Source organism: Nicotiana tomentosiformis, chromosome 5, assembly GCF_000390325.3.
Source record: "Nicotiana tomentosiformis chromosome 5, ASM39032v3, whole genome shotgun sequence".
In the NCBI taxonomy this organism is placed as follows: Eukaryota; Viridiplantae; Streptophyta; class Magnoliopsida; order Solanales; family Solanaceae; genus Nicotiana; species Nicotiana tomentosiformis.
The window spans coordinates 99,502,902-99,527,842 of record NC_090816.1 but is presented as its reverse complement, the minus strand read 5'-3'; the positions used below and the strand labels follow the sequence as shown (position 1 = coordinate 99,527,842).

Sequence of the window (24,941 nt, the reverse complement as noted above, 5' to 3'; positions counted from 1 at the left end):
CTTTCGAAAATAATATTTATTTATCCATATGTAAGTCCATAATATGGATTAAAATAAATAAAAAAATATCTTATATTAAAGAAAGAAAAAAAGATAAAAAGTTGTAAAGGATAAAATAAGCATTTTTAAAAAGTCAACTTTGATATGAGGAGGAGAATGATAATTGTTCAAAGCTAGAGGATGAGTTTGATTTTTAAGACAAGCATGGGGATGTAAATGATTTTTTCTACCCACTATCAAATACACTATGCTTTCTAGAACAGAGCCAAAGAAACTAGGAATTTGCAACATTACAAGAACAACTAAAGCACACCTCCTAGAGAGAGTTTCTTTAGGATCTCTCTTAGCCCGCGTTACAAACTATTTACATCTGGTAGCCGAAAAAATATATAAAATTTTTATATAACATACAAAATGTATGTATATACAAAAAATATATAAATTTTATATATATATATATATATATATATATATTTGGCTATTATTTTTAAAGCGGCTATACATTGTCATTTTTTCTTTCTTTATCCTTCAAGTAAAGAACAAGTTTGGCGTGGTATATTAAGAGTATATATATATATATATATATATATATATATATATATATATATATATATATATATATATATATATATATATATATATATATATATATATATTTGGCTATTATTTTTAAAGCGGCTATACATTGTCATTTTTTCTTTCTTTATCCTTCAAGTAAAGAACAAGTTTGGCGTGGTATATTAAGAGTATTCATCTGCTGCCTCTTTATATAATAAGTATGATCCATAGTTAATCTCGCTTATGTATCAAATGTCAACGAGTCTTTGAAGAGCTGTCGTAGCAGATTAGTTAGATTAAGGCCTCCAATAAATGTTGAGAGTAACAAAACTTAAAGCAAGAGCTGTACTTTGTATTATTTATGAGTTGGTTAGTCTGTTAAGTAAGTGGTTAGTGGAGAGATTAATTAGTTGGTGACAACTAAGAATAGATAGTTTATATATTAGTCATGTATACTTCATTTTCTTTTTTGAGCTTCAATGAAACAATTCCACAACAGAGTCTTCTTCTCTTCTCGCTCTATCTCTGCATGCCATCTTCTTCGTCTCTCTCTCTCTCTTAATTCTTCATGGTATCAGAGCAAAGAGTTATGGATTGTAGCTCATAATCAATTCGATCTAACGTCTGCTTCGCATTCTCTGAATTTTCTTCATCGAAACCCTTATCTACTCAATAATGGTGGTAGATGATTTCGAGCTAGGAAATACAGCTACTACAACTGATAATTCTCAAATCTCATCTAATGATGAATTTGAAAAAGGAGTTATAGTCGCTGCTACTCATCCTCTATATCTCGCTCTTGAAGATACCAGTGAGATTTCTCTCATCTCTTTTCAACTCACCGATACATATAATTTCTCGGTGTAGTATCGATCTATAAGAATTGCTTTGCTCGGTCGGAATAAGCTCGGAATTGTGGATGGCAGATGGAAAAAGGAACGATTTCGTGAAAAATATTGGTACCAGTGGGAAAGGTGCAATGCAATTGTGCTTTCATGGTTAATGAATGCAGTTGCTCCAAACCTAATTAGTGGAATCTCTTATGCTACCAATGCACATACAGTATGGATGGATCTACAAGAGCGATTTGATAAGGTAAACGACACTCGATGCTAATTTTTGCACAAAGAAATTGCTACTCTCAGTCAAGGTACCTCCTCTGTCTCTGTTTACAATTCCAAGTAAAGATCTTTGGGATGACGTTGAGGCACTAGTGCCTAGTCCTGATTGTGACTGTGTTAAGTCTAGGGATTTCGTTGTGTATTTGCACAAACAGAAACTTTATCAATTTCTCATGGGCTTGAATGATTCATATTCACAAGCACACAGCCAAATACTTATGATGAAGCCAGTACCCTATGTAAATCAAGCTTATGTTATGCTAGTTAGTGATGAAAATCAAAGAGTTGTAGCAGCCACATCTGGTAATCTAGGTCCTCTACCTAATGTACATGCTGGTTACTATGAATCTACAACACTTCATAGTTCTAAACCAACTGGAAGTCAGAAATTCAGGAAAAATTATAACATACAGTGTGAGTTTTATAAGATTAAGGGATATACAATGAGAACTGCAATAAGATCATTGGCTATCCGCCTGACTACAAGTACAAGAAGAAAAGGGGAGCACCCACCACTGCCAGTAATGCTTATAATGTGTTTTTTGAAACTAACAATGTTGTAAATAATTCCACACCTCAAATGTGTGTGACTACAGGATGCATTCCAGGAGCATCTCACATGCACACTACATAGGGCAATATTGCAGGTAATGCTGCAGCTTCATCGGCATTAATGAATCAGGAACTTCCACAGGCTCCATTAACTCTTACTAGGGATCAGTATGATCAAATACTTCAGTTTCTCAACAAGGCATTCTGCTCCTCATCTACTGCCAATGTTGCAGGTATAAGTACTGCATTCTTAGCTACTGATAATGTGCAAGAGTGAATTATTGACACAGGTGTAACTGATCATATGGTCTCTGACCTTAGCCTGTTAACCTCATTTAATACAGTTGATCCTCCTTACTCTAAGAAGGTATTCTTACCTAATGGTGATGTTTCATATGTTAAGCATGTTGGCACTAGTGCTATTTTAGACAAGAGTGTTATAAAAAAGTGCTTCATATACCACAATTCAAGTTTAACTTGATTTCTATATCTAAGGTAACCAAAGAGCTGCAGTGTTTGGTTGCCTTTTATACCCGATTTTACATATTTCGGGATCTCTTCAATGGGAGGGTGAATGCGATTGGTAGAGAAGATAAATGTCTTTACATATTACCCTCTTGGAGCTTATTAACTATCAATAAGCATACTGCAGAAACATCACTAGCAGCCACACAGAATGAGGATATGTTCGCAAAGAGAACACCTACAAATGTGGATCTCAAGTTATGGCACAAAAGACTTGGTCATTTGTCTTCCTTAGTTCTAAACAAACTATTTTCAATAAATCAGGAGAGCTGTATTTCTGTTGTAAAAGACTGTTCTGTTTGTCCATATGCTCGACTGACTAGACTACCTTTTCCTAGTGGTACAAATAAAAGTGCAGCTTCCTTTGACTTACCACATTTGGATATATGGGGACCCTATAATACTGCAACTATTAATGGTAATAGATACTTCTTAACTTTAGTGGATGGCTACTCTATAATGACTTGGATTTTTCTTTTAAAACTCAAGTAAGATGTGTGTGTTGTCCTACATGATTTCCTGATGTATGTGAAAGATCAGTTTGAAAAACAAGTTAAGTGTATTAGGACTGTCACGACCCAAAACTAACCCCTGTCGTGATGGCGCCTATCGTGGAACTAGGCAAGCCGACTCATTTCCAAAACAAAATAATATTTTCATTTCAAAGATAATTTCAAGATTATATAACATAAAACCTCCACTGAAAGAGTTCAAATCAAAGAAAAATAGAAGTGCGGGAAAAAAAAGCCCGACATCGGGGTGTCACTAGTCATGAGCACATACTACAATCTGTCTAACAATATCAAGGCTAACTCAGTCCAAAAAATAGCTAAATACAACTAGAGGAAGATAAGAGGGAGAAGAGCAGGGGCTACGATCGCCAAACAGCTACCTTGCTATCTCCAAGAAAATCTGCAACCAGAACACTCAATAACCGCTACTGTATCCAGCTACACCTGGATCTGCATACAAGGTGCAGGGAGTAACGTGAGTACGCCAACTCAGTAAGTAACAACAATAAATAAAGACTAAGCAGTAGTGACAAGCAATAAAGCATATAACGTTCATATCAGGAAATCTTAGTAAATTACCACATGCTCTTAAAAAATTAGGATTTGAATCAAACATCTCGTTTAAACCCAGTTCCAATAAAAATCATTTTAAAGACATTTTTTTTTCCAACAGTTTTTCAAACAAAGGCTCAATATAAAGGTGAGCAAAAATGATAAAATCATAAACAGCCACTCGGGCAAACCTCACAGTCACTCGTGCCACTCGGGCATACCTCACAATCACTCTTGCCACTCGGGCATACCTCACAATCACTCTTGCCACTCGGGCATACCTCACAATCACTCATGCCTCCCAGTCACTCAGCACTCGGCACTCGCACTCAGTAGGTACCTGCGCTCACTGGGGGTGTGTACAGACTCCGGAGGGGCTCCTTCAGCCCAAGCGCTATAATCTGCACGGACAACTCACGTGCGATAATAATAAAGTATGCTGCAGGCGGGCAGCCCCGATCCACACTCATCCTCACAAATCAGGCCCTCGGCCTCACTCAGTCATAAAATATGCTGCAAGCGGGCAGCCCCGATCCACACTCATCCTCACAAAATAGGCCACTCGGGCATTTCAGTAAAACAGGGCATTCGGCCCAAAACATTTATATGCATCAAAATAGAGTCATAAAACTGAGTTATGCGGTAAACAAGTATAACCATGACTGAGTATAAAATTTTCAATCCAAAAACATTGAGAGGATGGTAAGAAAAAGCCCCTAAGGGTCCAAACAGCATTGGCGCAAGGCCCAAACATGGCATTCAGCCCAATTTACAGAAAAATCTTTCTAAAACATATAGGTATCAATGGTTTCAACAAAGTATGCAACTTTAAGGTTGCTACGGGACGGACCAAGTCAAAAATCCCCAACAGTGCATGCCCACACGCACGTTACCTAGCATGTGCGTCACTTCAAAATAATAGTATGATACGAAATCCGGGGTTTCATACCCTCAGGACTAGATTTACAATCGTTACTTACCTCAAACCGGTCAAATCTCTACCCCGCAATGCTCTTGCCTTTGGACTCGGGCTACAAATGCTCCAAATCTATTCACAATCTGTATAATACCATCAATATACGCTAATAGAATAAATTCCACAAGAAAAGCTTCAAAATTAGACCAAAACCCGAAATTGGCTCAAAAATGCCAGTGGGGCCCACATCTCGGAACCCGACAAAAGTTATAAAATCCGAATGCCCATTCAACAACGAGTCTACCCATATCAATTTTACCAAAATCCGACCTCAACTCGACCCTCAAATCTACAAATCTTATTTCCAAAATTCTAAGTTCCAATCTCCGATTCACACCTCAAAATCATGTATTCTAGTCGGATTATTCGATGATAATTCAATATTATGGAGTAAAAATGATCACAAGGGACTTACCTCAAAATTTCCTTGAAAATATATCAAAAATCGCCTCTCCTCAAGCTCCAATTTGTCAAAAATGGCAAATGGGACGAAGTCCCTGTTTTTATAATTCTGCCCAGACATCCTCGGTTTTTGCCTCGATCTTGGCCTTCGATCGAGGTCCTCGATCCTGGTCCTTGGTCCTGCCCCTCGATCCTGGGCTCGATCATGGCTTCGATCGTGGCCCTCGACCCCGAGCTCGATCATGCCTTCGATCGTGGACCTCGACTCTAGGCTCGATCATGGCTTCGATCGTGGCCCTCGACCCTGAGCTCGATCTGGGCTTCGATCGTGGCCCTCGACCCTGAGCTCGATCTGGGCTTCGATCGTGGCCCTCGACCCGGAGCTCGATCTGGGTTTCGATTTCTGGGCAGAAGCAATTTCCAACATAAGGAAATTGCAGCAGCTGTTCTAGTTCAATTTTTGATCCGTTAACCATCCGAAACTCACCCGAGGCCCTCGGGACCTCAACCAAATATACCAACAAGTCCTAAAACATCATACGAACTTAGTCGAATCCTCAAATTACCTCAAACAACGCTAAAACCATGAATTACACCCCAATTCAAGCCTAATAAACTTTGAAATTTCTAATTTCTACAAACAACTCCGGAACCTATCAAATCACGTCCGATTGACCTCAAATTTTGCACACAAGTCCTAAATGACATAATAGAGGTATTCCAATTTTCAAAATCGGATTCCGACTCCGATATCAAAAAGTCAACCCCCAGTCAAACTTCTCAAAAATAAAACTTTCGGCACGTCAAGCCTAATTCCTCTACGGACTTCCAAATAATATTCCGGACACGCTCCTAAGCCCAAAATCACCATACGGAGCTATTGGAATCATCAAAATTCAAATCTGAGGTCGTTTACATATAGGTCCATATCCGGTCCACTTTTCTAACTTAAAATTTTCAATTATGAGACTAAGTGTCTCATTTCACTCTGAGTTCCTTCCGGACTCGAACCAACTAACCCGATATAACATAATATAGCTGAATAACACAAAAAGAAGTAGAAATGGGGAAAACGGGGTTATAACTCTCGAAACGACCGACCGGGTCATTACATCCTCCCCCTCTTAAATATCCGTTCGTCCTCAAACGGGTCTAGAAACATACCTGGAGTCTCGAATAGGTGTGGATATCTGATCCGCATCCCCCGCTCGGTCTCCCAGGTGGACTCCTCCACAGGCTGACCTCTCAATTGCACCTTCACTAAAGCTATATCTTTTGACCTCAACCTTCGAACCTGCCGATCTAAAATAGCCACCGGCTCCACATCATATGTCATATCACCCTCCAACTGAACCGCGCTGAAATCCAAAACATGGGACGGATCTCCAATATACTTTCGGAGCATGGAAACATGAAATACTGGATGCACACTCGACAAGCTGGGTGGCAAGGCAAGCTTATAAGCCACATCTCCTATCCTCTGAAGCACCTCAAAAGGCCCAATGAACCGAGGGCTCAACTTGACCCTCTTCCCAAACCTCATAACACCCTTCATGGGTAATACCTTCAGCAAAACCTTCTCCCCAACCATAAAAGACACATCACACACCTTCCTATCCGCGTAGCTCTTCTGCCTAGACTGCGCCATGCGAAGCCGCTCCTGAATCAATTTCACCTTATCTAATGCGTCCTGGACCAAGTTTGTACCTAAGAGCCTAGCCTCACCCGGCTCAAACCATCCAACCGGAGATCTACACCTCCTCCCATACAAAGCCTCGTACGGAGCCATCTGAATGCTCGACTGATAACTGTTGTTATATGCAAACTCTGTGAGTGGCAGAAACTGGTCCCATGAACCCCTAAAATCAATGACACAAGCACGCAACATGTCCTCCAATATCTGAATAGTGCACTCAGATTGCCCGTCTGTCTGAGGGTGAAAAGTTGTGCTTAACTCAACCTGAGTACCCAACTCTCGCTGCACAGCCCTCCAAAACTGCGATGTGAACTGAGTACCCCTATCTGAAATGATGGAAACTGGGACACCATGCAGGCGAACGATCTCTCGGATGTAAATTTTAGCCAACCACTCTAAAGAGTAAGTAGTACCAAATGGAATGAAGTGCGTGGACTTGGTCAGCCGATCCACAATAACCCAAATAGCGTCGAACTTCCTCGAAGTCCTTGGGAGCCCAACTACAAAGTTCATATTGATCCTCTCCCACTTCTACTCTGGGATCTCTAACCTCTGAAGCAAGCCACCCGGTCTCTGATTCTCATACTTAACCTGCTGACAGTTTAGACACCGAGCCACAAACCCAACTATATCCTTCTTCATCCGTCTCCACCAATAGTGCTGCCTCAAATCCTGGTACATCTTCGCGGCACCCGGATGGATGGAATACCGCGAGTTGTGGGCCTCCTCAAGAATCATCTCTCGAAGCCCATCTACATTAGGCACGCATATCCGGCCTTGCATTCTCAGCACCCCGTCATCACCAATAGTCACATCCCTAGCATCACATCTCCGAACCCTGTCCTGAAGAACGAGCAAGTGAGGGTCATCATACTGACGCTCCCTGATACGGTCATAAAGAGAAGACCTGGAGACCACACAAGCCAATACCCGACTAGGCTCCGAAATATCCAATCTGACAAGCTGGCCTGCTAAGGTCTGAACATCTAATGCCAAAGGTCTCTCTGCTGCTGGAAGATATACTAAACTCCCCAAACTCTCTGCCCGACGACTCAAAGCATCGGCTACCACATTGGCTTTCCCCGGATGGTACAAAATAGTGATATCATAGTCCTTAAGAAGCTCCAACCATCTCCGCTGACGCAAATTAAGATCCTTCTGCTTTAACAGATACTGCAGACTCCGGTGATCAGTATAGATTTCACAATGAACCCCATACAAATAATGATGCCAAATTTTCAAGGCGTGAACAATGGCTGCTAACTCAAGATCATGGATAGGATAGTTCTTCTCATGGGTCTTCAACTGGCGCGAGGCATAGGCAATCAACCTACACTCCTACATCAAAACATAACCAATGCCTATCCTCGAGGCATCATAATACACAGTGTAAGAACCTGAAGCTAATGGCAAAACTAACACTGGAGCTGTGGTCAAAGTAGTCTTGAGCTTCTGAAAGCTCTCCTCATATTCATCCGACCACCTGAATGGAGCACCCTTTTGGGTCAATTTGGTCAAGGGCGATGTAATAGATGAAAATCCCTCCACAAAGCGACGGTAGTAACCCACCAAACCAAGAAAACTCCTAATCTCTGTGGCTGAGGACGGTCTGGGCCAACTCTGCACCGCCTCTATCTTCTTCGGATCCACCTGAATACCCTCACTAGACACCACGTGCCCAAAGAATGCTACTGAACTGAGCCAAAACTCATATTTAGAGAACTTTGCATAAAGCTTCTCCTCCCTCAATCTCTGCAATACAACCCTCAAATGCTGAGAGTGCTCTTCCTGGCTACGAGAGTACACCAGGATGTCGTCAATGAATACAATGATGAATGAGTCCAAATAGGGCTGGAATACACTGTTCATCAGATGCATGAACGCTGATGGGGCATTGGTCAGCCCAAAAGACATCACCAAGAACTCATAATGGCCATATCGGGTTCTGAAGGCTGTCTTGAGAATATCTGAATCCCGAATCTTCAGCTGGTGATAACCGGACCTCAAATCGATCTTGGAGAGCACCCTCGCTCCCTGAAGCTGGTCGAATAAATCATCAATACGAGGCAAAGGATACTTGTTCTTGACTGTGACCTTGTTCAACTGCCTGTAATCAATACACATTCTCATGGAACCATCCTTCTTTTTCACAAATAGAACCGGTGCACCCCAAGGTGACACACTAGGCCGAATAAATCCCTTATCAAGGAGTTCCTGAAGCTGTTCTTTCAATTCCTTCAACTCCGTCGGTGCCATACGATACGGTGGAATAGAAATGGGCTGAGTGCCCGGCACCAAATCAATACCAAGGTCAATATCCCTGTCAGGCGGCATGCCCGGTAGGTCTGCAGGAAACATATCCGGAAAATCACGTACCACCGGAACATAATCAATGACAAGAGTCTCTGCACTAACATCCCTCACAAAAGCCAAATAAGATAGGCAACCCTTCTCAACCATGCGCTGAGCCTTCAAATATGAAATCACCCTACTTGGTACATAATCTACAGAACCGCTCCACTCAACCCTCGAAATTCCTGGCATAGCCAACGTCACCATCTTAGCGTGACAATCTAGAATAGCATGACATGGAGATAACCAATCCATACCCAATATCACATCAAAGTCAACCATACTGAGCAACAATAGATCTGCTCGGCTCTCCATACCCCCAATAGTCACCACACATGACCGATATACACAATCCACAATAATAGTATCGCCCACAGAAGTAGATACATGTACAGATGAAACTAAGGACTCACGGGGCATATCCAGAAAATGGGCGAAATACGAGGAAACATATGAATACGTGGAACCAGGGTTAAATAATACTGAAGCATCTCTGTGGCAAACTGAGACAATACCTGTAATCACAGCATCTGAAGCAATGGCATCTGGTCTGGCAGGGAGAGCATAGAAACGAACCTGACCACCCCCTGATCTGCCTCCCCCTCTAGGGCGACCCCTAGCTGACTGACCTCCACCCCGAGCTGACTGGACGGGTGGTGAGGTAGCTGGTGCTGTAGTCGGAGGCTGACTTCTTTGCTGAGATAGACCTCCATGATGGTGAGGACACTGCCTCCACATTTGCCCAAGCTCCCCATACTCAAAATAACTCCCTGGTGCTAGCGGCGAAAATTGAAGGGAACCCCTAGCACCAGGATGACTGGTAGAAGAACCTGACATGGAAGAGCCCTGAACAGGTGGAGCACGGGACGAACTCTGAACTGGAAGGGCACTAAGTGATGAGTGGCCCTGATGAGAACTGTGAGAACCATGGCCAGATGATGCACCCCGATGAAATGGCCGAGCTGACTGAGCCTGTCTGAAATGACGACCTCTACCGTGCTGGAACTGACCCCCAAAAGGAGCACCGCTGAATCCACCATGACCACGAGGCCTCTTGGCCTCCCGCTCAACCCTCTCCTGACCGCGAACCATCTCAATCTGCTAAGCAATATCGACAACCTCATCAAAGGTAGCACCCGAAACCCGCTCCCTGGTCATGAGCAACTGTAGCTGATAAGTGAGGCCATCAATAAACCTCATGATCCTCTCTCTATCCGTGGGAACCAACCAGATAGCATGACGGGCCAACTCGGAGAACCGCATCTCATACTGCATCACAGACATATCACCCTGGCGGAGCCGCTCAAACTGTCTACGCAGCTCCTCTCTGCGGGATCGAGGCACAAACTTCTCCAAAAAGACCATGGAGAACTGCTGCCAAGTAAGGGGTGTTGCGCCAACAGGCCTACGCCTCTCGTAAGTCTCCCACCATCTGAGTGCAGCCCCAGAAAACTGAAAGGTAGTGAATGAGACCCCACAAGTCTCCAAAATATCAACAGTACAGAGTATCCTCTAACACCTGTCCAAAAAGTCCTGAGCATCCTCTCTCTCTGTGCCACTGAAAGGTGGTGGCTGAAGTCTCCCAAACCTCTCCAACCTACGCCGATCATCCTCAGGCATAGCAGGAACCATATAATCCTGAGCAACAGTAACCGGATGGGCTGGTGGTGCCTCTGGTGTCTGAAGTCCCTGAATAACCTGCTCGAGTGTGCGAGCGATGGGAGTCTGAGTGCCTCCCCTGGCCTGAGAAGTGGTTGCGGCCGTCAAAATAGAGACCACCTGAGCAAGGCCAGTACACGCTGTCAGAGTCTGAGCTAGGGCCTCCTGAAGGCTTGGAATCACAATAGGCATATGTGGTGCTTGAACTGGCGCATCAATAACTGGAACTTGGTCCTGATCTGGGACAACCGGTGGATCTGTAGGTACTACCCCAATTGTTTTACGGGCTGTACCTCTGCCCCTACCACGACCTCTACCGCGGCCTCGGCCTCTCGCAACCCTGGCTGGTAGTACTGGTAGCTGGCCCTCCTGACCGGTAGCGCGAGTCCTCACCATCGGTGAAAGAATGAAACAACAGATGTTTAGTTACTAGAATCAACAGATTCGCATAACAAGAATTCAAGAATGTGGAGTTTCCTAAAGGTTCTGCAGCCTCCTGAAGATAAGTACAGACGTCTCCGTACCGATCCGTAAGACTCTACTAAACTCGCTCATGACTCGTGAGACCTATGTAACCTAGGCTCTGATACCAATCTGTCACGACCCAAAACTAACCCCTGTCGTGATGGCGCCTATCGTGGAACTAGGCAAGCCAACTCATTTCCAAAACAAAACGATATTTTCATTTGAAAGATAATTTCAAGGTTATTTAACATAAAACCTCTACTAAAAGAGTTCAAATCAAAGAAAAACAGAAGTACGGAAAAGAAAAAGCCCGACATCGGGGTGTCACTAGTCATGAGCACATACTACAATCTGTCTAACAATATCAAGGCTAACTCAGCCCGGAAAATAGCTAAATACAACTAGAGGAAGATAAGAGGGAAAAGAGCAGGGGCTGTGATCGCCAAACAACTACCTAGCTATCTCCAAGAAAATCTGCAACCAGAACACTCAATAACCGCTACCGTGTCCAGCTACACCTGGATCTACACACAAGGTGCAGGGAGTAACGTGAGCACGCCAACTCAGTAAGTAACAACAATAAATAAAGACTGAGCAGTAGTGACGAGCAATAAAGCATATAACGTTCATATCAGGAAATCTCAGTAAAATACCACATGCTCTTAAAAAATCAAGATTTGAATCAAACATCTCGTTTAAACCCAGTTCCAATAAAAATCATTTTAAAGACATTTTTTTTTCCAACAATTTTTCAAACAAAGGCTCAATGCAAAGGTGAGATAAAATGATGAAATCATAAACATCCACTCGGACAAACCTCACAGTCACTCGTGCCACTCGGGCATACCTCACAATCACTCTTGCCACTCGGGCATACCTCACAATCACTCTTGCCACTCGGGCATACCTCACAATCACTCATGCCTCCCAGTCACTCAGCACTCGGCACTCGGCATTCGGTACTCGCACTCAGTAGGTACCTGCGCTCACTGGGGGTGTGTGCAAACTCCGGAGGGGCTCCTTCATCCCAAGCGCTATAATCTGCACGGACAACTCACGTGCGATAATAATAAAGTATGCTGCAGGCGGGCAGCCCCGATCCACACTCATCCTCACAAATCAAGCCCTCGGCCTCACTCAGTCATAAAGTATGATGCAGGCAGGCAGCCCTGATCCACACTCATCCTCACAAATCAGGCCACTTGGGCATTTCAGTAAAATAGGGCATTCGGCCCAAAACATTTATATGCATCAAAATAGAGTCATAAAACTGAATTATGCGGTAAACAAGTGTAACCATGACTGAGTATAAAATTTTCAATCCAAAAACAATGAGAGGATGGTAAGAAACAGCCCTTAAGGGTCCAAACAGCATTGGCGCAAGGCCCAAACATGGCATTCAGCCCAATTTACAGAAAAATCTTTCTAAAACATATAAGTATCAATGGTTTCAACAAAGTATGCAACTTTACAGTTGCTACGGGACGGACCAAGTCATAAATCCCCAACAGTGCACGCCTACACGCCCATCACCTAGCATGTGCATCACTTCAAAATAATAGAATGATACGAAATCCGGGGTTTCATACCCTCAGGACTAGATTTACAATCGTTACTTACCTCAAACCAGCCAAATCTCTACCCCGCAATGCTCTTGCCTCTGGACTCGACCTTCAAATGCTCCAAATCTATTCACAATCAGTATAATACCATCAATATACGCTAATAGAATGAATTCCACAAGAAAAGCTTTAAAATTAGACCAAAACCCGAAATTGGCTCAAAAATCGCCTGTGGGGCCCACGTCTCGGAACCCGACAAAAGTTACAAAATCCGAAATCCCATTCAACCACGAGTCTACCCATATCAATTTTACCAAAATTCGACCTCAACTCGACCCTCAAATCTACAAATCTTATTTCCAAATTTTTAAGTTCCAATCTCCGATTCACACCTCAAAATCATGTAATCTAGTCGGATTATTCGATGATAATTCAATATTATGGAGTAGAAATGATCAAAAGGGACTTACCTCAAGTTTTTCTTGAAAATATATCAAAAATCGCCTCTCCTCAAGCTCCAATTTGTCAAAAATGGCAAATGGGACGAAGTTCCTATTTTTATAATTCTGCCCAGACATCCTCGGTTTTTGCCTCGATCTTGGCCTTCGATCTTGGCCTTCGATCGAGGTCCTCGATCCTGGTCCTCGGTCTTGCCCCTCGATCCTGGGCTCGATTATGGCTTCGATCGTGGCCCTCGACCCTGAGCTCGATCATGCCTTCGATCGTGGCCCTCGACTCTGGGCTCGATCATGGCTTCGATCATGTCCCTCGACCCTGAGCTCGATCTGGGCTTCGATCGTTGCCCTCGACCCTGAGCTCGATCTGGGCTTCGATTTCTGGGCAGAAGCAATTTCCAACAGAAGGAAATTGCAGCAGCTGTTCTAGTTCAATTTTTGATCCGTTAACCATCCGAAACTCACCCGAGGCCCTCGGGACCTCAACCAAATATACCAACAAGTCCTAAAACATCATACGAACTTAGTCGAATCCTCAAATCACCTCAAACAATGCTAAAACCATGAATTACACCCCAATTCAAGCCTAATGAACTTTGAAATTTCTAATTTCTACAAACAACTCCGAAACCTATCAAATCACGTCCGATTGATCTCAAATTTTGCACACAAGTCCTAAATGACATAATAGAGGTATTTCAATTTTCAGAATCGGATTCCGACCCCGATATCAAAAAGTCAACCCCCCTGTCAAACTTCTTAAAAATAAAACTTTCGGCATTTCAAGCCTAATTCCTCTACGGACTTCCAAATAATATTTCGGACACGCTTCTAAGCCCAAAATTACCAGACGGAGCTATTGGAATCATCAAAATTCAAATCCGAGGTCGTTTACATATAGGTCCATATCCGGTCCACTTTTCAAACTTAAAATTTTCAATTATGAGACTAAGTGTCTCATTTCACTCCGAGTTCCTTCCGGACTCGAACCAACTAACCTGATATAACATAATATAGCTGAATAACATAAAAAGAAATAGAAATAGGGAAAACGGGGTTATAACTCTCGAAACGACCGACCGAGTCGTTACAAGGACTGATAATGGATTTGAATTTGTTAATTCTATCTGTGATGCTTTGTTCAAAAACCTTGGCATTAGTCATCAAAGAACCTGTGTTTATACTCCTCGGCAAAATGGAGTTGCTGAGAGAAAACATAGGCATATTCTAGAAGTGTGCAAAGCTCTAAGGTTTCAAGGTTGCATTCCTTTAAAGTTTGGGGGGTACTGTGTGTTGGCAGTTGTTTATCTCATCAACAAGATGCCCTCCTCACAGCTAGGTCACAGGTCTCCTTTTGAGTTATTATACAGGAAGAAGCCTTTGCTTGGGCACCTCAGGGTCCTAGGTTGTCTGTGCTATGCCAAGATTATGAATGAGACTGATAAGCTCCAACCAAAAGCTATCATTGTTGTCCACATGGGCTACTCTTCTTCTTAGAAGGGATACATTCTTCTTAACTTGTCAACTAACTCCTTTTTTGTTAACAAAGATGTAACATTCAGGGAGGATATATTTCCATTCCAGCAGTTCTCCTCTCACAAGCAGTCTGTGTTCCTTGATACATCTTCTTCTGTTTTACCACATATTATTGAGCAATGGTATGCTCAATATGCTTCAACAGGATCTAACCAGAACTCTACTGCACATGACTCTTTAGTCTTACCACATGCAACATCTTCTTCTCCTAGCAGCACTATTTCAAATGCAAGTTCATTACCAGCTGCTGCATCACCAGGTGTTAAGGTATCTCAAGTTGGTTCTCCTGCCCTTTGGGGATTAGTCAGAGACAAACATCCACCATTATGGATGAAGGACTTTGTTTCTCTTCATGCTAATCAACACACTCCCTATGGCCTGACAACCTATATGTCCTATGATCACCTGTCTCCTCATTATCAGTCTTTCATTGCCTCTTCCTCTTCTGAGGTTGAGCCTGTCTCTTATGTTGAAGCAGTCAAGGACCCCAGATGGGTGGCTGCTATGAAGTCTGAGATTGCTGCATTAGAGGATAATCATACATGGGATGTTGTGACCTTACCTACTGGAAAGAAACCCATTGGATGCAAATAGGTGTACAGGATAAAGTATAAGACATCTGGTAAAATTGACAGGTTCAAAGCCAGGCTAGTTGCCAAAGGCTATAGCCAGAGAGAAAGCATTGACTATCAGGAGATTTTCTCTCTTGTTTTCAAGATGGTTACAATCAGAACAATTCTTTCCATTGATGTTGTGTAACACTGACATATTTATCAAATGGATGTGTCAAATGCTTTTTTCCAAGGTGATCTTCATGATGAGATCTACATGGACCTGCCTCAGGGTTTTGTGAGTCAGGGGAGGAGCAGGTATGCAGACTCATCAAATCCCTATATGGTCTCAAGCAGCCACCTAGACAATAGAATGCAAAGCTTTTAGAGGTTGTGTTACAGTTTGGTTTCACGCAGAGTCAACATGACCATTCTCTGTTCATAAAAGGATCAGGAGGTGTCCTTGTACTCATCTTAGTTTATGTTGATGATATGCTAATTACTGGCAGCAATCTAGCATTGATTAGAGAAGCCAAATCTTTTTTGAAGTACGCCTTCACAATGAAGGACCTAGGAGAGTTAAGATACTTCTTAGGGATTGAATTTGCTAGGTCTAAGCAGAGAATCTTAATGCACCAGAGAAAATACACTCTAGAACTTATCTCTGAGCTAGGACCGGGAGCAGCAAAGCCAGTAGCTACACCACTTGAAACAAATGCCAGGCTCACTATAAAAGAGTTTGATGATTACCTGGCTAGTCCAAGTCAGGGGGAGGATAAGTTATTGTTTGATGCAAGCTCTTATCAGAGGCTTATAGGCAAGCTACTCTACTTAACCATAACAAGACCAGACATTGCATTCAGTGTGCAAAACCTTAAGTCAATTCCTACATCAACCAAAGAAATCACATCTTGAAGCTGCCCTAAGAGTGGTCAAGTATGTGAAAAACCAGCCTGGACAATGAGTACTTCTGTCAAGTAAAGCTGTCAAGAGGATCACAACCTACTGTGATGATGACTGGGCAGCTTGTCCACATTCTCGCAAATCTGTAACAGGTTTTCTTGTCAAGTTTGGTAATTCACTAATATCGTGGAAGTCCAAGAAACAAAACACCACATCTAGAAGCTCAGCTGAATCAGAATATAGGAGCCTAGCCTCTACAACTGCAGAGCTAACATGGATTTTGGGGCTATTCAAAGAAGTTGGAATAGAGGTGCAACTTCTAGTTGAGGTTCACATTGACAGCAAAACAACAGTGCAAATAGCAGCCAATCCAGTGTTCCATGAGAGAACCAAGCATATAGAGATTGACTGTCACTTTGTAAGAGAAAAACAATACAAAAGGGGCTGATAATAAATGAGTACATTCCCATCAAAGAGCAACCAACATATTTGCTAACCAAAGGGCTCAACAGAGTTCAGCATGAATATCTTTGTTCCAAGCTAGGGATACTTAATGTGTTTGCACCACCTAGCTTGAGGGGGAGTCTTGAAAGTAACAAAACTTAAAGCAAGAGCTGTACTTTGTATTATTTATGAGTTGGTTAGTTTGTTAAGTAAGTAGTTAGTGGAGAGGTTAATTAGTTGGTGACAGCTAAGCATAGATAGTGTATATATTAGTCATGTGTACTTTATTTTATTTTTTTGAGCTTCAATGAAACAGTTCCACAACAGAGTCTTCTTCTTCTCTTCTCGCCCTATCTCTGCATGTCTTCTTCTTCGTCTATCTTAATTCTTCAATAAATTCAAGTGTACATGCTCTTTGACTAGACCCATCTTGGAACTTACATTAGCATCTGACCATACATAACTTTTACAATATGCATCAATAGTTCGAAGTACCTTAGCATCTATCAAAATTAATAATGACCAATAAGCGTGGATCCTAAATTCTAGCACTCCTTTGAACAAGCTGCACTCTCCTAGTTTTTTTAGCAGTCCAATTGCAAAATCTGAATTCCAAATGATATGATAAATATCGAAAAATCTTAGTATTTGCAAGTGTATAGTTACTTATGATAATAATAATAATAATCAGAAACCATGGTATTATTTAATAAATTGCATTTAAAATTATTTTATCAGAAAAAATTTAGTTTCTAATATAACAATAATAATTTATCCTATTTGTGATAACAAATTATATACTTAAAATACTCCTAACAGTAGATTTCACCGTTAGTTCCAAAGCTTTGAAACGCACAGGTCATGAAGCTCAGTCTAATTACTGCATATTCCCGTTCTTCTCCGACCACCGTCACTCTCATCTCCGGCTATTCCTATGCTAATAAAACGGCGACGTACAGAGTGAAATTTCCCTCTTCCTTCCGACTCAGCTCTGGCAACAAAATCTCTAATAGCTTCTCCCTGACGATTTGTTCGTTCAAATCATCATCCAACGTTGACTCCACCGGCACCGAAACGGAAGCCTACAATCAAAGCATAGATGGAGAAATTTCGTCGCTCAATGTTGAAGTCGGAAGCCCTAGAATTCTACCAACCTTGTTCATTCCTAAATTTAGCTTAAGTGACCAAGCTTTCTTTCTATTGGCCTTCATTGCTTGCACGGTATGTTATTTAAATTCCCTATTTTGGCGAGGAATTATTACTTTTTGTTCCTGGAAATTACATATAGTCTTCGAAATTGCATTTTTAAAGTATAAATACATTTTATGGCAGACGTCGGTGGCTTTCACAAGCCTGGTAGTTGCAGCTGTACCAACACTATTTGTAAGTTCTCTTAATCTCTTGCTTGACAGTTTCCTAGTACTTTGGTTTATGCATTTGTTTTCCTAATTTGCTTCCGTTTCATAGAGATCACATTGCAAGAGTGTTTGTAGCTCTTTTTGTGTATAGAATTTTATATGTATAAACTTCTGCTTGGAACTTGCATACGCCGGGCATCTACGCTGATAAAATAGAAGCTAAGTGTGTGTTCTGCGATAGAACACCATGTTTTTTATGCCAGCGAGAATATAATTGCGAAATTCTGTTTGATTGTATTGTGATCAGAGGCGGATCCACAATTTAAAGTTTATGAGTTCGGGATTTTAGCCCTTTTGGGTTAATGAGTTTCAAATTAATAATTTGTACCTATTAAATAGATTTCTTAAGACGAATACAGGGTTTAGATAAGCTACTGGGTCACCTGCCCCTGATGGTGAGAATGTCTTGCCACGATAAATTGTATAAATGTTATAATTGGATGAAACCTATGTTGCTCGAACTCTCCGAAAATGTGGCCGGGTGCGTGTCGGATCCTCCAAAAGTAGTGCATTTTCGGAGGATCTGACACGGGTGCAATAATATTTTGGAGAGTCCGCGCAACATACAATGAAACATAAACAGTTATGTGCATCGTCTATATTTGCTTCGGAGGTCTTTTTGAACAAGATTTGCTTCTGAGGTCTTATTTTTATTTCCTTTTGGCTAGAGTGAACAATTAGTTTTCTTAGACGTGTCATTGGAGCTTGAGCAAATTCTTTTAGTAGTTAGTTTAATGCTGGGTTAATGTTCGCTTAAGAAGGAACTACGGACTTGGCTCCATTGAATTGTAGAGATAGAGAACCTAGAGGTTAATTGTTAAATTTTTGAATGCCGTAACACGTTTTCACAATTCGTTGTACATCTTAAAACAGAATAATAGTTCACGTTTATTCTCCTTTGACTTGCATTAGTTTAGATTGTTCGATAGTCTTTAGAAGGTTCAATAGACCTTGAGGGATAACAATGCGCTATACAAGCTCAAAACTGTCATCATAAGATACTACAATTATTTAATTTGTTGGAATGTACTATGTTGATTTTCTAATTCCAGTTGGAAAACATAACGTATGCATACACATCTATTATATTTTACATCAATTACTTCATGAGTAGTCCTATTGAGAAACCTCTGAGCTGTAAAACTAGGATTTTGTTAAACTAAATAGACAATCAGGGTCAAAATTGATCTCATTCTGTTTACTGCAAATTGATTGTTCTCAACCAGACTGCATCATATTCCATGTAGATAATGCCCCATATGATATGTTTTACTTATTGCTCCAAACTTTGGTGCATGTCCGTATGCCTTATTTATGTATGAGAACCTTACTGGTTGTACCTTACTGCTTATATGATCCAATGATAGTTTATTGGTTGCTGTTTGCACCGTTTAAAAAAACATTAAGATAGAAATGTAAGGTATTTAAGAGATACAAGCTTGTCAAAAAGAATAACCTGAACTCCAAGCCTGGCTCTGAATCTTATGGAACACGCACCATATTTGGAAACTTAGTTATGTAATTAGTCCTTTCTGCGTACTAGACAACCCCTAGATGCTCACCGAGGGGAAAGAAAAAGAATTCTTCATTACCGCAGAATATGCACTTAGATAGGTGTAAGGCATTCTTGTCTTGGTTCTGGTGGCGCATTTGTGTTTCATATGAACACAATTGTCTTGAAAATCCTCTTTTCTGATTTTTTACACATGCCTTTTTAGCAATTGCTGTTTGAGACATAAGACCTAATTAACACAATGGCCTATAAGTTATGAATTCTGAGAAAATTCCTGATTACTGTATGCATGTGGAGCAGATAGGTCCAAAACACCTTAGGTGAACTTGTTTGATCATTTCTTTATGTAGGCAATGCGTAGAGCAGCAATATCTCTGTCAAAGTTGGCAGACACTGCTCGAGAGGAGCTTCCTAGTACAATGGCTGCTATCAGGCTGTCTGGAATGGAAATCAGTGACCTTACACTGGAATTGAGTGATTTAAGGTAACAAATTTCACCATTATCACTAAAGAAGTGACTTAGAACAAACTGACTGATGCTCTTTGAAGATGAGAAACATCTGGAAGCTAGATAGTGTTGTTATTTCAAAGGAAATATTCATTCCCTATATATCTGAAGGGCTGAGCTGCTTTCACTTGATAACATAATTGTTACTATGATTTATGATTGAAAAGCTTATTCTTCGCGTATTCTGGGAGGGGGCCTTAATGTCGTGATGATGCAAGAAGCATAATTGGTTGATCATATCTTTTTTTTATTTTTATATAAGGTAAATAATTGGTTGATCAAATCTCATAGAATCTGGTGCACCTTTTAATCTTTTAAAGGGCTTAAAGAAAAACGATGTGAGATTCTGCATTATCCGTTGGATTATAAGTTAAATAGTTGTATAATAGTGGTTGGAGTATAAATTGTCGTGGTTCTTGAAAGTATACCTGTAGAACAGTGGAAAGGTATTAAATTTTTCATTGAAACTAGGGAAATAAACAAACTTGCTACTACAAAAACATCAAAGTAGCTCTCCACGAAAAACAAACCCTCCTAGGCAGGGAACTTTTACCAATGGATAACTTTACTTTGAGCCAATTGAACTTTATTTTGAATTGCTTCCCATATTTGACAAAATACTAATGAACAACTTTTTTCTCTGGGACTCTAGTTGCCGCAGTCTACATTTTTTGCATATATTATGGTGCAAATCTAATCCTCATAATGTCATATATTTTCTTCCTTGGAATACTTGTGTCATTAGTGATCCCACTCTTCATAGATCTTCAGTTTCTGCAAAGGAGTAAGTGTTGTCTCATTCTATTGTCGCATTTACCAATTTTTGAGAACTTTTATCCTTCCTCTTTGCTTATTGTCTGATCTGGAAGTCATGTATGATGGAACACCATCATCCTAGAAGTGAAAATAACTGCTGTTATTCACAAAAAGGTAAAATCCAAATTCTTCTCAGGGAAGAAATTGTTCAACTTGTAGTAATAGCATTATCTTCTTGATATGTCCTTGGACAGTTTGGAGTGTAAGGTATGAAACCTCTAAACAATTTGACTTGAAGTACGCTGGATGAAAATAAAAGATTCAATTCATCTTTCTACTATCTTTATTAGTAGAATTATGAGAGTGAGCTGTATGTACAGCATGGACTCTTAACGCAGTAGCCAATAATATTTCTTTTTTCTTGGTCAGCCTTCCACTTCGGTTTCTCATGTATGCTCTACATACTTGGGTCTTCAATATTATAAGAATGTTAAATGTCCTCTGGGATGTAATTCTGCATCGTCTTGATGCTAGCAATGAAACAACTTACTTCATCCCCCCAAAAAATGTCCTCTGGGACTCAGAATCCGGTGAATCTGACCTCGGTGAGGTGCAAGTATAGCAGATTGGATCAAGGCGAATTCCAGCTTACTCTCCAGTTAACTGCGATCTCTAAGTAATAGTTTCTTGCAACTCCGCGGAGGCCAACAATCATTGTTGAAACTTGAATGCTTCTGAGATTTTACCTTTAAATTTGACCACCTTTCCTAATCCTTGGTTTTGGTAAAATTGATCAAGTTTCAAGCTGTGGTGACGCTTCTAGATACGAACTAATTTTTGTAACTTTTTTTTTTGATAACTGTGGTTTCTGGGCCAGCTTACGCACACCTCGACTAATTTCATGGGATACCTACTATCTCTCACCAGCAACAAGTACCGGGTAATTCTATCCACTAAGGCTTGGACAGATGAGAAGAAATCGCCTAGTATTTTTGCCTCTGTTGGGATTTGGACCTGAAATATTATGGTTCTTAACCCACTTCATTGGCCACACCTTTGGGTGCTAATTTTTGTAGCTATTGGGAAAGAGAGAACAAAAGGATTATTATCTGTACTGTCTTAGAATGGGCACTTTGTTGATTTAATGAGCCAAGTTACAAGTTTTTAAATTGCTAGGACTGAAGATGGTTGCTGGATGTGAAACTAGAAAAGAAAATAATAGAAAATTTTGAATATTTGTGGAAATTTCTCGTGCATTAGGTTTCTAACATGCTATTGGTTGACAAAAATTCCTGGAGTATTTACCTGTAAATAAGAAAGAGAAAATAGAATTTCTAAAGAAATGTTAGACATCAAATAAAAAGTTGATGAATGGGAATTAATTAGAGACCTTGTCATATCAAAAAAGGTCACCAATAATACACAGACAATCTAAACTAAGCTTGTCAACAGTTATAGGAGTACAAGAATTGCAGCTTGCGGTTTGAAGGTCCATGTTTCGAATATCAAAATATCTTACCAGTCGAGCCGGGAAACCTGGCCAGACATATTTCAGCAGTTTACCAGGAAACAGTAAAATTCTAGTTTAGAACATACTCTTTCCACTCACTTACCAAGTGATAACTTCACTTATTACGGACATGGTAATAAAATTTGACTCTTTTCAGTGAATAATAGGAGGTAATTAACTTAAAGCTTCTAATAAGGTGGCCAAGGTCTGGGCAGATGCTCAAATTTGTGGCATTGTCAGTTCCATATCTTTTCTTTAGCATACACCCTCTGCCCATCCCATCCATTCATTTACTATCAATCCTCTTTAAGCAACGACTCAATATATGTTTCGGGGAATAATATTTGCTATTGTATGTGATGCTCAGTCAAGAGATAGCTGATGGTGTCAACAAATCTGCTCGAGCTGTGCAAGCAGCAGAAGCTGGAATCAAACAAATTGGGTCTCTTGCTCACCAGCAAACGATGTGTATGCTCTCTCTCATATATTCCTTTCATAAAGGCAGATCATGTCATTTTTTCCTAACTTAAGACTCTACTGAGCTTCTGTTTGATTGTGTCGTTAGCAATGATTCAGGAGAGAGCAGATCTGCCAGCCATATCTTTGCAGCCAGTTGTAGCTGGGGCAGCAAAGAAGACTTCTCGTGCTGTTAGCCAAGCCACGAGAAGATTTATAAATATGATCTCTGGAGGTGAACTTGGCTCAGAAATGGAAGACAATGGTGAAGTTGATGCGGAATCTTAGAGAGTCAGTACATTCCACTACTTCACTCGATCATTGGCAAACATGTTTATATGTTCCTCACAAACTTTTGAACATGTATAGCACATGTAAAAGCTATGATTCAGAACGTTTCTTTCAGTAAATATTTAGTCATCTTTCAAGAAATGAGATTGGCAGCTAAATTTTTGACGCCTCGCTGTGTGGCAAGGAGAGTTTCTTCTGCTCAAATATGCGTTGAGATTGTCAGAACTGCACGGCAACCATGATTATCCTGTTATTCACAAGTAAGAATTACTTAATATGTTCAATGTTATGTTTAAGCATTTGACAAGAACAATATGAAACTTTTTTCGGCTAGACCATGGCGTCTTTGCACATCTTGAACCACAGATATTTGTTGAGATTACGTTAGATCTGAAGGAACCAGGGTAGTGCGAGAATAGTTGTTCGATATTAACTGTTGAATTGTATTTCCACCTTGTAGATTTCTTTCTTTCAGGTTTATAACTCGCTCCAAACCTGCATGATTGATTATCTTTTTTCATGGGTTTAGTACGCGAACTTTATTTCTTTAGATGAAAGATGATGTGGAGGGTTGAAATCTCTCCTTGTTCTAATACCAATATGAACTGTGGATCATTCAAAAATTCAACTTGTTAGAAAGGAGATACTTGTTTAGGTCTGCAACATTTATTACTTCAACCGATCCACGTGATTTCTACACAATCAAACAACTGCATTTATAGGATGCTTTGCGTAGAACATTTGTCTCGAAGGAAAATATGATGAAAATTCTGCTATATTGACAATTAAATGCAACGATGACTCCTGACATGACCAATAATAGTTGAAAGATTTCAAAGGTCCAGTTAGTGAGTTAGTCCCAGTGAATAATAATCTGGAGCATGCGTTAAATTCACCTCTCAGAAATTTGTATAATGAATTCGTAATTTGTTTTAGTTATTTATTCCTCAAGTGTCATTTCATATTTTAAGTTAATTTTCATCAAGTTTTGTTCCCAATATTGCTTAATTATAGTTGTACAAGCCTGTTTATCTAAAAAACTATGCCCAATGAAGTAGTATGATTTTCACTCTGATAGGAAAATTTCTACTAGGTTACAAGATACTGTATTGCTTCTTTTTGTATCATGATTTAGGTGGATTTCCCTCACATATTTAACCATGGACAAGATGTAAATTTATCTTTCCTCTTGGTAATGGAGAAAAACTTACTTTCTTGGATTGCTTAGTGAAAGGGACTAATGGATTTCTTAGGGCTCGTTTGATACGAGGGATACAGTATATAACTAATATCGAGATTAAATTTGAGATGGGTTAATCTCACGTTTGATTGGGATAAAATTGTGGTATAATTAATCCTGGAATTAGTTATCCCGGGATTGTAGTGTTATATTTATTCATATTGGAGGGTGACATAACAATCTTGGAATAACTAATTCCATGATAATTAATCATGGGATAACTTGTTTCCCAACCAAACAACCCCTTAAAGTGAAACGAGGAAGGCTAAAATTATACGTAGGAGAAATGTTTTAACATCATATCGATTTGAAAATGACCATAAAAGTAGTTTGATTATTCGTCTCAATATCGTAAAATACTATTTAATTTTAAAAAAGAAGTGAAACATTAGACATGTGTCTTGCATCAAATTTTTGTCACTTTACCA

At 40.5% G+C, this 24,941-nt stretch overlaps 2 protein-coding genes across 2 annotated transcripts; both read left to right on the top strand.

Moving 5' to 3' along the window:
- Positions 1-1,233: 1,233 nt before the first annotated feature.
- Positions 1,234-15,517, top strand: LOC138892862 (uncharacterized). Its single transcript, XM_070176609.1, has 7 exons — positions 1,234-1,369; positions 1,571-1,653; positions 1,709-2,200; positions 2,314-2,464; positions 2,522-2,598; positions 2,727-3,174; positions 14,937-15,517. The coding sequence occupies exons 1-7, from the start codon at positions 1,234-1,236 to the stop codon at positions 15,515-15,517; spliced, it is 1,968 nt and encodes a 655-aa protein (XP_070032710.1).
- A 2,096-nt stretch (positions 15,518-17,613) lies between these two features.
- LOC104093828 (uncharacterized) lies at positions 17,614-23,606 on the top strand. The gene is made up of 5 exons (XM_009599641.4): positions 17,614-18,042; positions 18,154-18,204; positions 20,103-20,236; positions 22,894-22,994; positions 23,092-23,606. The coding sequence occupies exons 1-5, from the start codon at positions 17,683-17,685 to the stop codon at positions 23,268-23,270; spliced, it is 825 nt and encodes a 274-aa protein (XP_009597936.1). The 5' UTR covers positions 17,614-17,682; the 3' UTR covers positions 23,271-23,606.
- The last annotated feature ends 1,335 nt before the right edge of the window (positions 23,607-24,941 follow it).

Bases quoted from the DNA above. Each gene is read 5' to 3' on its own strand.
- LOC104093828 (XM_009599641.4), top strand. From the start codon at position 17,683: ATGAAGCTCAGTCTAATTACTGCATATTCCCGTTCTTCTCCGACCACC. The intron at 18,205-20,102 runs GTAAGTTCTCTT...TTCTTTATGTAG, and splicing joins CAGCTGTACCAACACTATTT to GCAATGCGTAGAGCAGCAAT. The intron at 22,995-23,091 runs GTATGCTCTCTC...TTGTGTCGTTAG, and splicing joins TGCTCACCAGCAAACGATGT to CAATGATTCAGGAGAGAGCA.
- LOC138892862 (XM_070176609.1), top strand. From the start codon at position 1,234: ATGGTGGTAGATGATTTCGAGCTAGGAAATACAGCTACTACAACTGAT. The intron at 1,654-1,708 runs GTAAACGACACT...CTCTCAGTCAAG, and splicing joins TACAAGAGCGATTTGATAAG to GTACCTCCTCTGTCTCTGTT. The intron at 2,201-2,313 runs GTAATGCTTATA...CACACTACATAG, and splicing joins GGGAGCACCCACCACTGCCA to GGCAATATTGCAGGTAATGC.